This window comes from Uloborus diversus, chromosome 9 (assembly GCF_026930045.1).
Source record: "Uloborus diversus isolate 005 chromosome 9, Udiv.v.3.1, whole genome shotgun sequence".
Lineage (NCBI taxonomy): Eukaryota > Metazoa > Arthropoda > Arachnida > Araneae > Uloboridae > Uloborus > Uloborus diversus.
In genome coordinates, this window is record NC_072739.1 from 21079136 (window position 1) to 21096136 (window position 17001).

At 34.3% G+C, this 17001-nt stretch overlaps 1 protein-coding gene across 1 annotated transcript in view; it reads right to left on the reverse strand.

Moving 5' to 3' along the window:
* LOC129229344 (transcription factor SOX-13-like) overlaps positions 1-17001 on the reverse strand; it is a 145188-nt gene that overhangs the window by 9596 nt on the left and 118591 nt on the right. Inside the window, 3 exon segments of the mRNA XM_054863634.1 lie at positions 7016-7170; positions 12966-13124; positions 14736-14846. Coding sequence (XP_054719609.1) covers positions 7016-7170; positions 12966-13124; positions 14736-14846 — 425 coding nt within the window.

The window sequence follows — 17001 nt, forward strand, 5'->3', positions numbered from 1 at the left end:
CTTCCATCCAGCAAAGCAGCTATTAAATGAAATAGCAGGCAGGGGAAATTGCATTGCAATTCAGTGGCGTACGAAAGCGTTCTTGAAGTTAAATATTAAAATGCAGGAAATTAAAAGACCATTAGACGAAAAAGGCAGCCCTTTGTCCCGCACGTGACGGTTCATATATTCCATTAAAAAGTAACAATTGTAAAGGGTAATGCCGAAATTTTTTGCTTAAGAAATCACACATTAGTTTGTAATTTGTTAAGCAGAAAAAAATTGTTCATTAATATTTTAAAGTATTATTTTCAATGAAATATAAGAGTTGTCAAGTGCGGGACAAAACGACCGTTTTCCGCGGAATGACTCTAAAGTTACTGACTTCGGTTTAAAATATGATTTTCATTATCTAATCAATTTTGTACATGTATGACTGTCGATGTAAAATTAAAATCAAGTTTCGAATGCTTCTATTTACATTTTTAAGAATCAGATTTAGCTCCTTTTTTTTTTCCTGAACATCCCCCTTAAATAATTTCCCGCAAAGCCTCTGTTGCAATTAGCGTACAAAAATATCTATACGAAAGAGAAAACTGAAGGTAAAAATAGAAACACCACGAATGAAGGTCATTTTGGCAGCAATTGGTACAAAGTTGATTTTTTATCAGTACTGGTTTTAATTTTTGTTTTATTAATATTATTACTTTTTTTTAAACTAAATTCAAGGTTTTCCATTAGAGGAAAAAAATGGGAGAAAAAAACAAACCTCTGTTAAACTTGGAGTGATTTTTTTAAAAATTGACGGATGAATTAAATTTAAAACTCTTTAGTCCATAAAAGATTACAACGGTTAAAGGTCAAGTATTACTACCTTCTATTTTTGGATTTGGTGAAAATTATACATGCGGCTCATATTCAAAATTTGACAGAAAACCTTCTAGTGATTCATGGTATTTATGCACTTCCAACAGGTAAAAAACATTGAGCTTATAACTTCAGCTAATAAATTAGCAAAGAAATACTTTTTGGTGAAAATGTTATTGAAGTTGTAAATTAAGAGCACCCTTTTGTTTGTACAAATGTTTGCATTAATTTATTAGGAACTTGTTGACTGTCCTATGAATCCTTTGTTGAATATAGCACAAATCAAGTTTTAAATCTTCTGCGTTTTTGCAATTTCTTTTTGACCAGCCATTTTTGTTTATACTTGTAAAAATCAAAAGATTCTTCAGTCACCTCATTTAGATACCATACTTTATTTATTTATTCTTTAACGTTGCGAAGTAAAGGGATGTATTTTTGAAAAAATGAAAACAAACTAATAAATAAATCCAAAAGCGGAACTGTGCAGTTTTTGTACTTCCGTATGAAGAAAGATTCGTTTTTGCACTCGCGATTTTCGTTAAGTCGGTACATTCAAATTTTCAAGAGCTCACCTCTTCAAAACTCGGCGTTTATCTCATTTTCCGAATAATCTAGCTTTAACTGTCTAATTAATCACTTTGGAAAATTCTGTAGACACAAACAAAAGTAGGTTAGTGGTCAGAGTTTTAAAATAAGTGTTATTTAAGCAAGTAGCTGATAAAAAGTTTGTAATTCAAAAATTCGAGTTAAATTCATTTTGAACTCGTATACTTTTTCATTATGAAAAGCAAGTTTTGCGGTATTAGTAATATTTCACTACAAGTTATTGATTTATCAAAAAAAGGTTGCAACGATTATTACATTGAATCGAAATGCTGAATAAGTTTAATATTTACGTCATCAAGAGTAAATAAAAAACTGTTTTGCGATTTTAAACACAGCAATAATTCTTATCCTCTTTTCATGAAAAGTTAAGTACAAAAATACTTTTATTCATTTCATGAACTTGTAAACGAAATAGAAAATAGTCTGCATTGCTTAGAATGTTTTCGTTTTGTGTATGTTTAATGACATAGCGTAAAGATCAAACAGGGGAAAATTGCACCGTATTACCACAAAGTTGAGAAATAATAAAAGAATTGTAGTAAATGCATTTCTAATTAATTAAACAACATTTTAATGGCAGTTACGTGCTAAAAATATTTGAAGTCTTTTTCCATTTACACAAAAACGATTTAACTAGCTTTAATTTGTGCAAACAATTTTTTTTCTTTTCCCCCAAAGTCTATTCACCTTTTTACAAAGACGCAATCCTCTAGTTCATTTCCAAAACATACAAGATGTTGTTGAAAATATTATGAAAATCATTAAAATAAAATTATAACGCAAGCTGCCCAAACAGTGCTGCGTTCAAATACTTTCTTACACTTAACTGCAAATCCTTATAAATATTTTCAAAACGGGCAAACAATTGTTGCGCTGAAACAATTCCTGCATATTTAAATAATGCGAGAGCAAAAACACAACTCGCATTAAAAAGGTTTTTAAAAAACAGCATTATTATAGAGAAATTCAAAAGGAAACCATTTTGGAACAGGAACTGAAAAACTCATGCATTAATTTCTTCACTTCGCTTCACAAAATTGCTCTTTTCAAAGAACATGTAGGGCTGCTGTAAATTGCTAAACTGGAAACAATAGGTCTAGAAGCCAAACATAGTTTGCTGCGATTTTTTAGACGAAGAATTGCTATTGTTTTCAACAAAAACATCCTCCAGCGGTAGGAAAATTACATATTTTTTTATGTAACTGGATAAGTGAACTAGTTGCTGTATAAATAAGATAGAAACGTAAATTACATCAATTTCCTGCGTGTTCTGTGGAAGGTGACCAAGATATAATAAACGGAATCAATGTTTTAACGCTTATCTTACGCTAATTGAATAATACATTAGAAATTCGTGGTTTCTGATTCCTCCAGTTAGATATACAAGTCATTAACAAGTTAAAAATTAATTTTAAGTTTAGTTTTTATTCTTAAAAATTACTTTTGTTTTTCCTTTTTAATTCTTTTTCTTTTTTTTTTTAATTCTAAGCCTATAAATAAATTCTAACGATCATTTGTTATTCAAAACTGACTTACACAATATATTAAATTTTATGAAATAGTGTAAAATACAGTTGATATAAATGAAATTTAGCTACAATCGAGGAAAAGTAGGACTTAATCACCCAAAACGATATTATTCCCGTATGAAAGCATTGTAAGAAATTATATGCTCCACGCGGTTACATTGCGTAACACTTGACAGGGATCCCAAGATTAATAACTGGGTTCTCCATAATTGCGTAATGGGGCTTTCCGCGATTGCCTACTGCACAGATGCATGAGAGCGCCTGGGTTATATGACCATTGACAGTCGTGAAGGCATGACTGGAAAAAACCTCCTGACCGAATAGCGGGATAACTTTATGGCATATCTTTCGACCGCTATTCGGGAAAAAGGGCAAATTGGCTGCCCATCATGTTTATTGTGTCAGTGAGTAGAAAAATAAATTAGTTTGTGTGTGTTGTGAACATGGTCTCTTCAATTCTCTCCCTTTCCAAAAGTTGATTTATGGAGAAAGTGAAAAAGGAGAAGTGGCGAAAATCCTCTTATTTTAAGCATCAAAAGTGTCATTTAGCTGCTCAGCTGCTGAAACAGAGTTTAGCCGCATCTATTTATATTAGTTATTTCCCTTTGATTTAAACGGAAATCTAATTACTAAGTGCGACAAACTATTTAGTTAAATTTACTTTTAGTTATAACCTTATTGCAAGAAACAAGGATTTCTAAGCCGAACGTGATTTAAATTTAAATTTAACTGCAATGTGCAACTCATCAAAATGTACTATGAATCAAAATTCAATTGCTATGTGCAACGCGTCAAAAGTAATATAATTTTTTTAAAATTTAAAATTTGACTACGATGTGCATCATGTAGAAGCGTATAATTTGTTTTAATTCAAAATTCAACTGCTATGCGCAACATCTTGAAAGTATAACCTTTTCTTTGCGTTGAAATTTGAAAACGAAGTGCAACCCATAAAAGCGTCGAGTTACTTTGAATCAAAATTCAATTGCTCTTTGCAGCATGTCAAAAGTAGCGTTTTCTTTGAGTTGAAATTTGACAACCATGTGCAATATGTAAAAGCGTAGAATTTGTTTCAAATCAAAATTCAACTGCAATGTGCAACACTTTGAAAGTAACTTTTTCTTTGCGCTGAAATTCAAAAACGATGGGCAATACAAAAAATCGTAGAATTTACTTTGAATCAAAATAAAACTTCTACGTGAAACATATTGAAAGTAATAGTCAAACCTCGTTATCGCGACACCCGGATGTCACGACACTCCGGATGTCACGTCACTTTTTCAAAGTTCCGAACTTATGCCATATAATTTCAATGTTGAGTGGCTCCGGATTTTACGACAGTTTTTTTCGTGCAACTCCAGTTACGACGACGATTCGAGCTGCGCAGTCTGGATCAAATATTTCTTTGCAAATGAAAAATGTTCAGTAAAATAGTGAAGACATCTGGAAATGTTTGCTGTAGGAACTTCGGACCCTGACAAGAGATTTGATCAGACATGACACCTCGAGAATGGTGGGGGGCGAGTAGATAAGTTCTGCAAGGTACAGGTTTCAGACTTTGACAAGAGGGACAATAGAAAGGAATCCAAAGCAGGTGGATTGCAATACTGGACGAGGTAAACAGCAAGAGAAGAGTAACACCATAGCTACAGTCGAGCCTTCCACATATCAAAATTTTCTATATATCGACGTCCCAGAAAATTTCAATGTTCATTACATAGAAAAATTGTTTCTATACATCGAAAAAATCTCTATACATATCGAATTTTTTTTCGAGACATTCGTAGATTTTTTTTTTCCCACTTTAGACTTTGTTTCATGAAAAATGAAGGTCAGGGGAGGAAATTATGTTTACTAAAGGTTGCTAAGAAACTCATAAGAAATCTGGGTTTGAGGGGTGTGTAGATAGGTCGTTGTTCCGTTCTGGAGTTCTTAAATTCCCTCAAGTTTATTTGAAATCTAAGTTGTAACCAGTAATACTGTAAAATCAGTTAAGTTCTCCCTTTTGTCTGTTGATTATCATTCCTAGTCTTTTTAGCTTCAATAAAAATCTTTCAAGTTAAGTAGATTGATTTTTTACTTTTCTCTCGATCACATTGTCAAAACGAAAATCCCCTCATGTTGCGAATCAAGTTGAACTGCCGAAGAATGAAGATGTATGAAGGTACAAAAATGTAATTTCTGTTAATTTTTCAGTTATTAACTTTCGTTTAATCCGATGTTCGTATAAATTAAAAATTAGGTTTCATGCACGAAAATTAGCTTTACATTTAATGTTTTGGGAGATTTTTATGATAAAATAAGATCGTTTCTATATATCGATTTTTTTTCCGGCAATTTGCTACTTCGATATATGGAGGTCCGACTGTTTGTTAAGCTGTAGGATGTAGGTGGTCACAACAAGCTTCTCCCATGAGAGAAAAAGAGACAAGGGGCTCCTCATTAGATTGAAAACGGAAACACAACTCTTAAAGTGGATAAAAGGATTAGAAAGGGAAAGGTGGGGCTTAGCCGTCAAAATCTAATCAAATTGCGGAAAAAAGCGAAAAGAGTTTTGAATTGGTTTCTTTCTTGCTGGTAATTTCGTGGAAGAAGTAGTGTGACAAATGTTATTCAAGAATTTATCAAAAAGAAAAAAAATAATAATAAAAGGTTTTTTTTTTGGAATAATTTTTGTTATATTCACCAATAATTCAAATTTATATTAGTTAAATCTAATTTAAAAAATATAAAGTCTTAATTTCTTCATTAAATCTAATTTTATGGTTAACTAATGTTTAATTAAGATTTTTTAAAAACTATTCCGGTTACGACGTCGCTCTGGCTATGACGACACTTTGTCGACAGTCCCAAAGGTGTCGTGATAACGAGGTTTGACTATATTGTTTTAAATTTAAAATTTGACTATGATGTCCATCGTGTAAAAGCTTATAATTTGTTTTAATTCAAAATTCAACTGCTATGAGCAACATCTTCAAAGTATAACCTTTTCTTTGCGTTGAAATTTGAAAACGAAGTGGAATATATAAAAGCGTAGAATTACTTTGAATCAATATTCAATTGCTCTTTGCAGCGTATCAAAAGTAACATTTTCTTTGAGTTGAAATTTGACAACCATGAGCAATATATGAAAGAGTAGAATTTGTTTCAAATCAAAATTCAACTGCAATGTGCAACACTTTGTAGGTAACTTTTTCTTTGCGTTGAAATTTAAAAACGATGTGCAATACAAAAAAGCGTAGAATTTACTTTGAATCAAAATAAAACTTCTATGTGAAACACATTGAAAGTACATATTTTCTTTGAGTTGAAATTTGATCAAGAAGTGCAATATGGAAAGGCATAAACTGCTTTGAATTAAGCTCTTTCTTTATATTGGATATGTGTTACGTAGCGTAAAATCTGCTTTGAGTCAAAAATTAATTTGGGTGAGCAACAAATTGCGAAATATAGGAGTAATGGGATTGTTTCCTTCAGTCAAAAGTAGTACTTTTTGTCACTGAAATTGATAGAATAAGCAAAAAAAAAAAAAAAAAAAAAAAAAAACGTGGACTCAGAAAATACTTTCATTTTCCCTACAGTTATTTTTCAATTAATTTTTTAAAATGTCCGATCCTTCAAACAAGGCGTGGTCTTTATGACGTCACAAATGATGCATTATGGCGCATCTTTCTACCGCATTTCCTCGTTATGATAATCAAGAAGCGAATTACAATTGCGCTCTACGCTTGCTATCAACCATATCGTAGCCAATACACGTGAGTAAAGATGCGAATTAAATATTTTGGACCGTGAATGGCAACACTGGCCACCATTTCATCATTTGTGATGTCATCGGCGGAAGCCGTAAACAATGAAAGCGCTCCGATTTAAGTATTTTTTTAAAAATATTAAACTTAAACAAATTATTTAAAAAAATGGTCAGATCCTATGTTTTTAAGCATGCTCTTTCAGAAAAAAATACTTTTAAAATTTTGGAAACAACAACATTGGCTGAAAATTAAAACCTAATTTAAACTCCAAAATGCTCTTACCTGCTCGATCTTTTGGAAAAGTTTCGGGAGTGTTTGGGTTTGGATAGATTGAGAGGAGCGTCCGGCTCGGCGTCTGGGTCGGAACTGCTGACGCTTGGGCTGGGACTTACTACGGCCGGCGGGCCGGTAGGGATCCACGGCTGAGCCAGGGGTACCTGCAAATGGAAATTTACACACATGAAAAAACCCGCTCTAAATACACTGATACGAAATATATTTAAATGAAAGGTCAAATTTCGCCACTATGAGCGAAAAGTACGAATGAAACAGTAATGAGCCAAAATTGTATCTATTCAATTCTCAGGATTTCAAATGAATTGATCACCTCATAATATGCGGAACAATAACTGTTTAAAAAAATAATCATGAACCGATGAGCATTTTTTGTTTTAAAAAATAACAATTATAGTAAAAATAAACACTTGGCATTTCAGTATTTATTAGGTACTTTTACCCCCCCCCCCCCCCGTTTTATAGCCAAGTTGAAGAGACCAAACAAAAATGTTGTTATAAACCTTAATTTCGACTTAATAATAACTTAAATTTATAAAAATGTTGAATAGTACATAGTAAAACGTGACGGAGGATTGAAGCTATTGCATTATAAGCCATAAATTTTTCTATTAACGAACGTTACTATTCAACTCTTTACTTTGTGTTATATAAGTAAAATGTAACATTTTTACTATGATTCACGATAACATTTAAATGTAAAGGTAAAATAGTTGCAGTAATAATGAAGCAAACCCTTCGAGAAAAACCACAGAAGATTATTAAAAGTAATCCCATAGTTAATATACATAAATTATCGTAAAAAAAATATTTTCAGCACGGAAATATTTTCAAACAACTAAAGCTGTATTATCAATTCTTTACTTTTCCTGATGATTTTGAAAACTAAACTATGAAATTATCTAAAACATTATTCATGTAATATATTCACAGATTCTTAGTTTGTTAGAATATCAGTTGATTTTAAAAAGGACGCTTTACAACATTCAAACAATTTCATTCACAACAATATGGCAGAAGCGTCTGTACTGAATTGTTTAGGGGAAACATTAATGTATTCGAGTACACTATCTTGTATTCATCGACTTAAAACAGTCATGACGAACTGCTGAGCGCTCTTAAATGTGATTTTGCTGCGCACAGCTTGTTTCGAAGGAAAAGCTTCAGTTACGGAATAACGCTTGACTTAGTGAAGAAAAAAGGGAGAAATTTAACGAAATGTAGCTCAAATACAGTATATTGTTCCATAATAATGCTTCGAAGTTACAAAGAATTCATTTTTTTCACGTGTTTTATTTATTTACAGTTAATTCAATAACTGAATCACTTACGCCCTTTCTGAAATAATCGATTCAACTAACTTTAACATAATGCTACTACATACTTGTTATGAAAAAGAGTCCTAGTTTAACTAATGATATTAAAGGATAAGATTGGAAAGAAAATTTTCGATGTATTGGGGGAGAGAATAATAAAAAATTCAAATAACTAAAGTAAATTTGCATGTGCTTCCTAGTTTTATTTAACTATTTTAAAGCATTTATTCTTCAACTTCATAGAAAATATCAAAGGATAGGGAGAATTAAAATGGTGAAGACAAGCAATTTTACTCCTTTTTATGAAATTAACTGTTTCACAAGCTTTTTGAAATCAAGAAATTTTAAGGTGATTATCAGGTGATATATTCAAGAAAAAACTTCCTGCTGTTTTTTTACTGCTATCAAAGTGCTGCATAAACCGTGTGCCAGGTGCATTTAATATTTAATACATGAATAAAATTTCTTTTGCATTCCTTCATGTAGTGCTGTAGTTGGAAAAAAATATTTGGGAGAACTCATCTTGGGGGCTGTCAGGACTCAGCAAAAGAAAAGTTGGTTTAAAACAATTTACATTGCATTTGTATTATTTTTGTGATAAAAACCCCCCAAATATTTTGGGGAATGGTGCCCCCCCCCCCCAGTATTCAAAAGCAGCACTGCATTCATGTTTCATAGGAAACTAAATAGCAATATAAGATGGCAGAAAATGGATAGCTATGTCTGAAAATTCTACGTAACATTTGTCGTTACAATTCAAATAGAAACAAACACATTTAAACTTTTTATTCATTAAACCGTTACAATGAATTTCAAAAGTGATTGTGTTTGAATTATATAAAGAACATCACAAACAAATTATGAATGAAATTAGTTTTCTTTTTCGTATTTCTTCAAACGCTCGTTTCTGTTATGCATCAAAAGTTTTACTTCAGCTTTTCTAACTCCCAAAGCTCCGAGCCCGAAAATTGTTCAACATTTTACATAACTATAAACTTTTATGCGCATCAAAATTTAGCTCATTACCAAACTCAAAAAACTTTCCTAAAGCCACCATTTGCGCTCCCAGCGCCATCTCTATCACAACAAACTTTCTTTGTTTTCCCCCAAGGAGATTTCTTTATGGCTTCGGCACTGCCGAGCTGGGTTGAGGTGTAGGAAGGCTGCTTCGCTCATAAAATGTTAACCGCGTTATTTACTGCGGCTGAAACTGAACGCTCATAATTCGGGCGCAAATCTAAAATATGCAAGCTATGCTTCTCGCTAAAGAGACGCAGAGAATGGGGGAAATCTGCAAATGAAGATAAGTGACGGTTGTAGTTAAAGCTTACAACCAATAGAAATGGCGATACAGAACGCTCTAAAGTGCCATTTACGCAAAGTGGAGGTTTGCCGAAGAATTTGAATTTGTCGAGTGTTTGGTCGAGTTCGGTTAGACTGTCGAATTAGGGATGAACTTGAATGAGTCCAATCTTAACTTTAATCATTCAAAAAATCGAAGAGAACCATGAACTCTTTAGCGGGATTACATCCGCCTTGCGAAATTAGAATAGGAAGAATGCTTCATCAAAGAGTTGTTTAGAACAAAACATGTAGGAAATACACACTATAAAAAAAAAAAAAAAAATTCAAAAGGAAATCTTTTCCCCCCTCTGAAACGATGCATTTAAATTTTCAAATTTCCTTTTTTTTTTTTTTTTGACGAATCAAAGGTAAAAACGTGCTTTCAATGTTTTTTCTTTTTTTTTTAAATTATTCTCTTTCATTTCGAGATAAAGAATCTGTTTTCCTCAATAAGGACCAAAGCTCATTAAAAAAATTATTTTCTTATGTAGTTTCACGCTAATTAATATTTTCGTCATTTTTTTTCGTTTACTCATACTCAAAACTGAGAGGATTTAGTAGTAAGTTACCTCCCCTAAGCCAGGGCTAAGGCAGAACAACATGCAATTTGTACACTTCCGAAGGAAATTGTGTAAAAGGACCCTAAATATGAGAAATTTATAAGCTTTCTTTACTGGCGTTTAATTCCAAAAGATCAGCACTTAAAGAAAATTCAAAAAAGTTTTGCTGCTCCCTTTTTTCCTTCAGGATAGTTGCTGTAAGAAAATAAAAAGAAAAACTGTCTCGATGTGTACATAAGTTCGTGTATGTAATACATATTTTTAGGGAAATTTATTTTTTACAGAAATTCAGACTTAAATTCAATTTATATTCGTTCTATTTTCATCCTGCTCGCATATATTGAAAAGTTTATGAGGTTAAGAAGTATTTCTTTTGCACTGTTTAGCCTTAAATCGGGAGTTAAAATGACTAATTGATACCAGTAAAGACTACCAACGACGAATAGAAAAATGTTCATCGGGATTTACTAGTAGAAAAGAAAAACTAACACGGACAACAGAACAAAGAATGGTATACATGATATAAAGGTATCAAACGTTTGAAAATACTATAAACCTGTCATTGAGAGGCTATGCTTCGTAAGGTGTGACTTTGGGGCAAAACACCGCATTTATCTTCCTGTGGTACTTTTTTAAGTGCGCCTGACGCCTATTTTGCTTTACGTAATAACAAAATTCTAGAAAAATCCCAGCAGAAACTTGTCGAAGGTTAAGCAATATTGCATAACAATTGCATCACCTCCTCATGTACAACAACGACCGGATTCGAAACCGGGAACTTCAGGTTCCGAGTCGAACGCATTACCGTCTGACCACGCGTCGGACTGAACGTTGGGTCGGACTCTACTTTCCTTTTTTGTCGAACTAGCGTGCACTCTCGTGATAGAAAACGTACCAGAAATCTTCAACTGTCTAGAAATCTGTGACTATTCTAGCAGTTAAACCACAATATTTCACCTGAAAAGAAAAAAAAAGAAAGAAAAAAAAAACTAGCCGCGCGATGAATTCGTTGTAGTTATTGGATAGCTATTTAATACTTCCACAAATTTTCCCATTTTATAAATCACAAATATTGGTCCTTGTGGAAAATCTTGGACAAATCTTTGTTCACAAAATATTGAAGATGGTACTGCTATTGAACCCCATGATATCAAGTAACTATACAACTGAGGAAGATTTTCCCATTATTTTCAAAACAATTATTAGCAGCGTGGTACCCGAACTATCGTCTCCCCCCCCCCCCCCGCAGTTACGTATAGAAAGTAATATCGCCCTGAATGCATTTTAAAACTTTAGAAAGCCCAGAAAAATCCCGTAAATCCGCTAAGAATTAACTCCGTACGAAGAAGAGAGCTGAATTTTAAAAGATCTCGTCATATTTTATGCAAAAGCCCTCAGTTTAAATAACATCGACAAAGAAAATGGCACCGAGTTTCGAACCGGAAAGCAAACAGAATCCCCCCTTTATTAGTAAGATATTGCTTACCAAAGTAGTAAAAGTGAATCACTACTGCCACGATTTCAGTCATTGATGTCGAATTAAGAAGTTAAGTGAAGAATTGTGGGCGACCGTGTATGAAATATTCACGGCATGGAACACTTAAGTGAGGGACGATTATTAGCATTACCTGCATGAAATTTTAATGGGCTTCGAACAATACGGGAACGCGGCCATAAAGCCCGACTCATTAATGCCCCGGGGCCTTTGAGGCCAATTAAATAAAGGCCCCAACTGCTAGTGGCAGGTAAGGCAATAATTCCAACCATTTGCGCGTTCCATGGTTGCTCTACCGTTATGAATCAGTCCGCCATCTTTTGTTTTCCGTAGTAAAAGAGTTTAAATGGCGGGATTCTGTGAAAAGGGTTTCGGTTTTTTCTCGGCAAAACGTTATAGTTATATATCTTTGTTCCGACGATCTTCTTCTGGTTTTTTTTCTTCTTTATTTGTTTGCTCTGGAAACACTTCGGTTAGAGTTTCGGCAGAGATAATGGCAGATTGTATTTCACGTATATCGCCTTCGAACAACAATCATTTTTTACCATTAGCACTTAGTCGGAAAGGATGCAAGTAAATTTAATTGGAGCGGGGTGGGTAATGTGCTTCAGATAGATTACTCACTGATATTTACTTTCGTTTTTAGGGACCGCTGTGGAAATGGAACGATATTTATTAGCACTTCAACAGACGTTAAAAATTTAGAACAAAGCATTCTTTTCTCTTTTACTTATTTTCTTTTCTATCCACTCGAAAGATTTAATTTCAAACCAGTCCAACTTAAAATCAGACATTGCCGTGTTTTTAACGACATTTTTTTTTTTTAATGGGAACTTGGTGGAAATTAGTTTTCAATAAATAAAGTACAGTTGGCAGAGATTGACTATTCTTTTTACTCTAAGTTTAAATAAGAGTTTTCCCACTCTTTACCAGGGAAAAATAAGCGAGAGACGGAGGAGAAACCAATATTGAAAATTTTGCTTTTGCTTATGGCTTTGTGCAAAAATAAAATCTCATTACTAAATAAACGACAAATATAGCGGATGACTATAGCATTTATATAGCGAATGACTATCATTATAGCAGATGACTATAATTCATCTGCTTTCAACCATCAAGCAAAATTCTATGAAGCAACATACTAAGAAACAAACTTGAACTATTTAATTTTAGCAAATATTTCTAAACATTTGTAATTTTATATTATGTAATACTTCATTTACCATTGTCGGCGAGTTGTCGGGTGTTCTCCTCGAGGGTGCAGATGTGGGCTGTGGTCTGAGGGGTCCGGCTGTAGAAGAGGGCGGGCTCAGAGCTGGATGGGGCGCATCAAATAGGGGTTGGAAGACGCCCTTCGCCATAGGATGCCCATTGATCTGACACTGGAAGAAAAAGAAAAAGAGCTTAATTTGCAGTACTAATTAACGCGTAAAAGGAAAGAAAATGAATGGAATTACAACCAAATACCTAACAAATTTACGTGGTGAAACAACGTTTAAGTTCATTTGAATACTATGTTGATTTCTCAGAATGAGAAGTTTAATATTCATTCACACACATCTTTAACATCCTTACGTATAATTATTAACAATGTACATGTAATTAACCACCATCTCTTATGCCACCGTTTAACATTCGTTGATGCATCGACTCAGTATCCGTACTTAGTTTATTCAACATTTTTGTCACGTCGAATCTACATTCATTTATACGACAATTCAACACTTTGCGGGCTTTTGTCATTTCGCTGTTCACGTATCCTTCTTCTTTTCAGGGCACTAAGGGTGTTCGCACTACTCATAGTTTCAGGGGGAGGGGCGTCACCAGAAGCTCCCCAACTGGAGGTCACTACATCCTTTTAAAATGTCTTTATTCGGGAAATTTTGTCCGACGATTTGGCAAAATTGTAATTTTCAATGGTTGAACGTTCCTTTTCATATTAGATGTACCTACGTGTGCAACCCGTATTTTATCATACGGAAAAATTTGGAGTTATATTTGGCGAATTGAGAATTTCCTCCCTCCAAAGAATTTAAGTTCGAGGTGTCCCTGAGTTCTGTCGTAAGATAAACGTAAAATAAAGAAATCGAGATCTCAAACATATAAAACTACTGTTGATCTTTCTGGTTAACGTAAGTAGTAAATGTTTTCTTTCATGCAGAAATTGGAGTGAGATAGAACGAAATTATTGAGTAAATATCTTTCAAAGTTTTTCGTTTGCGTATGTTTTAGGGTAACAAGGAAATCTTTCATCGATACAAAAGCTGCGATCACAGGTCTATCAGGAATCAGAGGATAGTCAAAACCTATGTAACAATTTTTTACCGAGAGGTGGCTTTATCAGTCTTTTCACATTGCCGAAATTTTTTGAGAAGTTTTTAAAAAACCTTTAACTACATTTTTTTACTTGTTTAAAAAAAATAATAAAAAAAAATTAATTAGAATTTTGGCATCTAAAATTCAAATTATGTTTTTCGCAATCACAAGTATGTGTGTATGTAAGCATGTGTGTTTGTGTCTGTGTGCAGGCATGAGTGCGTGTGTATGTGTCTGTGTATATGTATGTTTGTGTAGGTAGGTATGTGTGAGTTTATAGGTGTGTGTATGTATGCGCGTGTGTGTAGGATATGGACACAACCTAGAGACAGCTCGCTAGAAGAGCAGCATCGTGAGGCCGGTCGACGGTGGTGCTGCAGAGGAAAGCGGGGGGGGGGGGGGAATAAAATCATAGGAATTCAAAATAGTCAAGTGAGAACAATAAGCAATGTGATTGCTATAAAAAAAAAAAACCTCAACAGAAAACATTATAACTCAACACGCCGATATTTTCCAAAGCATTAAATTTTACTAAGAATTACACAACTATACCCGCTTATTTATTGAAAAATGCGTATGAATCTGATGTAAAGGAACCCGCTTATAAGGTCAATTTCGCAAAGCCTGACAGGATGACCTTATACTGAGTTCTTGACTGAATATATATCTAAACTTACTTGAAGCTCTTGAATTTGTTGTTGCTGCTGAAATAGTTGCTGTTGCTGCCTTTCGATTAATTCTTGTCGTTCTTTCTGTACAATGGCGTTTCTCTCACAATGTTGCTCCGCCTGAAAAATAAGTCAACTATGAGCTAAAAGACAACTTTAATTGGTCATTGAAATATGAATTGCGAATGAATAAATTTCATTGTTTGTTTCGTGAAAAAAATCTTGAGTTCCCAGTATGCTGTCAACTAAAAGAAAATATTATGTAAAGAAATAATATTTTATATATATAAAATATTTTATATATATAAAATATTATTTTCCTGGGAATTAAATGTATTATAATTTTTTTTTAAATCTAGTTAATGTATTCTGTCTATTATATTTTTATACTTCTCGTGCAGTATATTATTTGAGTCAGCCTGTTTGACCAATTCGGGGGAACAAAATGCTTAAAATTTCGACCTTCTGATGCCGATTGCTTTATAACTGTAGTGGCCCGTCGAAAAAGGAAATTATTTTTCGCTTAATCCCCCCCCCCTCGACTTGTGAGTTAAAAATATCTTGAAAGTTATTCTTTAATCATTTATTTGATTTTTTTCCCTTGGTTGTTATAATATGATGACCGAAGAAGGGTCCTGGCTTAAGTGGATTGCAAATAACATGAACTTTTACGATTATTGCTTTAAAGATTCTTTCGAATTTAAGGTGTGATAATATTTATTGTTGCACCAAGAAAGAGAAAACACACAAATGAATCGATACATAGTGCTGAATACCCAGTTTACCTGGGGTAGATATCCACCCGAGTTCTAGAGTCAAAGTAGCAGTAGGTATCCCATGAGTTAAATTAAAAACTCTCTAATTTAAAAATGTTTGTGTCATTGCAGCTAATACTGAAAACACCGGTATTTTACACCAGTCAATACCGGTGTTACGAAACTGCAAAGTATTAGCTCGAAATACCGGTATTCGGTATTGCGATCGCTAGTTGTGCAAAAGACTCCTTTTTGGGAGAATAGATCACTGTACATCTCCATCAAGACAGGGAGGAGAGAAACCTCTTCCGATGAAGAAGATCCCGGGATCGTCTGAGGTGCCACGAATCCTCCTCCCCATCAACAGGTGCAGCGCCACAATGGATGTCTTCCTTTGTTGTCACCACCAGCTAGGGGAGAGAGGGGATGATGTAGTAGGCGAGGAACTCACTTCCTTGGGAAAGAGCAGTTCCAGCCCGGGCCGAGACAACACAGACACCCACGCTCCTCGCCGTTTTTGTTCGCGCGGACAAACGCTTTTACTCGTCCTCCCTTGTTTTGTTTATGGCTCTGGGAGAAGATTTGTGGACATGTTTTTCCATACACATGTAAGCCCTGCGTGTGTTGCGAGACTGCGATCCAGCAGACCCCGAAGTGCGTAAAAATATCTTCGCCAGCATTCGAAATCAGATCCCGTTAAAGGAAGAGGTGTTGGGCTTTTTGGAACTTCAAAAGATGAGTAATCAAACGTTGGAAAATTTGGGTGGGGAAGGGGTTGACATGATGAAAGCAAGAGTGGATACAAGCAGGTCTGTGGAGTCGGAATTGGACTGATTTTGGGGTGAAGGAGTCGGAGTCGGGAGTCGAAGGTTTAAAGTTCCAAGAGTCGCGAACTAATTTTGGGGCAAAGGAGTCAGAAACAGGGTCGAAGGTTCTAAAATTCCAGGAGCCTGAGTCGGTCGTTTTTCCTTTGACTCACTCCGCAGCTCTGGATGCAAGGGAGCGGCGGTGGGAGCGATCCCCTCCTTGAGGAAGAGGAACTCTCCTCCAGGAACGAATAAAGGAACTTTCCATCCGCAGATTTTCGCTATTAAATTATCGAAAATGCAATTTTATATGATCTTTGATTGTGTTGGAAAGTGGAAGGTTTGGGACATTTGCCAAAAAAAGTTTCGGAATTGATGTCCTAAAGGTTGCAAGCCGTCTGGATTTACACTAGGAGAAGGTGAAGAGTTCGGAGCTTTAGTATTGGAATTCTGGATATTTTGTAAACGGCAATAAGTACTAAAAATTAATCGCCTCCATTTTAAATAATATCTTGATTCGCCCTCGGATAAAAGTCTTGAACAAATTTCGTTAAAATGTTGTTTCCTGCACTTGAATTGGCAAGAAAATAGCCTTCTAAAGAATCACATAGGGATGATTGGGACCAGAAACCAAAATCCAGAAAATTGGCAAAGTAAAATACCATAATTAAAACTCTTTATTTTTCTTTTCTTCGAGAAGAAAAAAGATAGTGC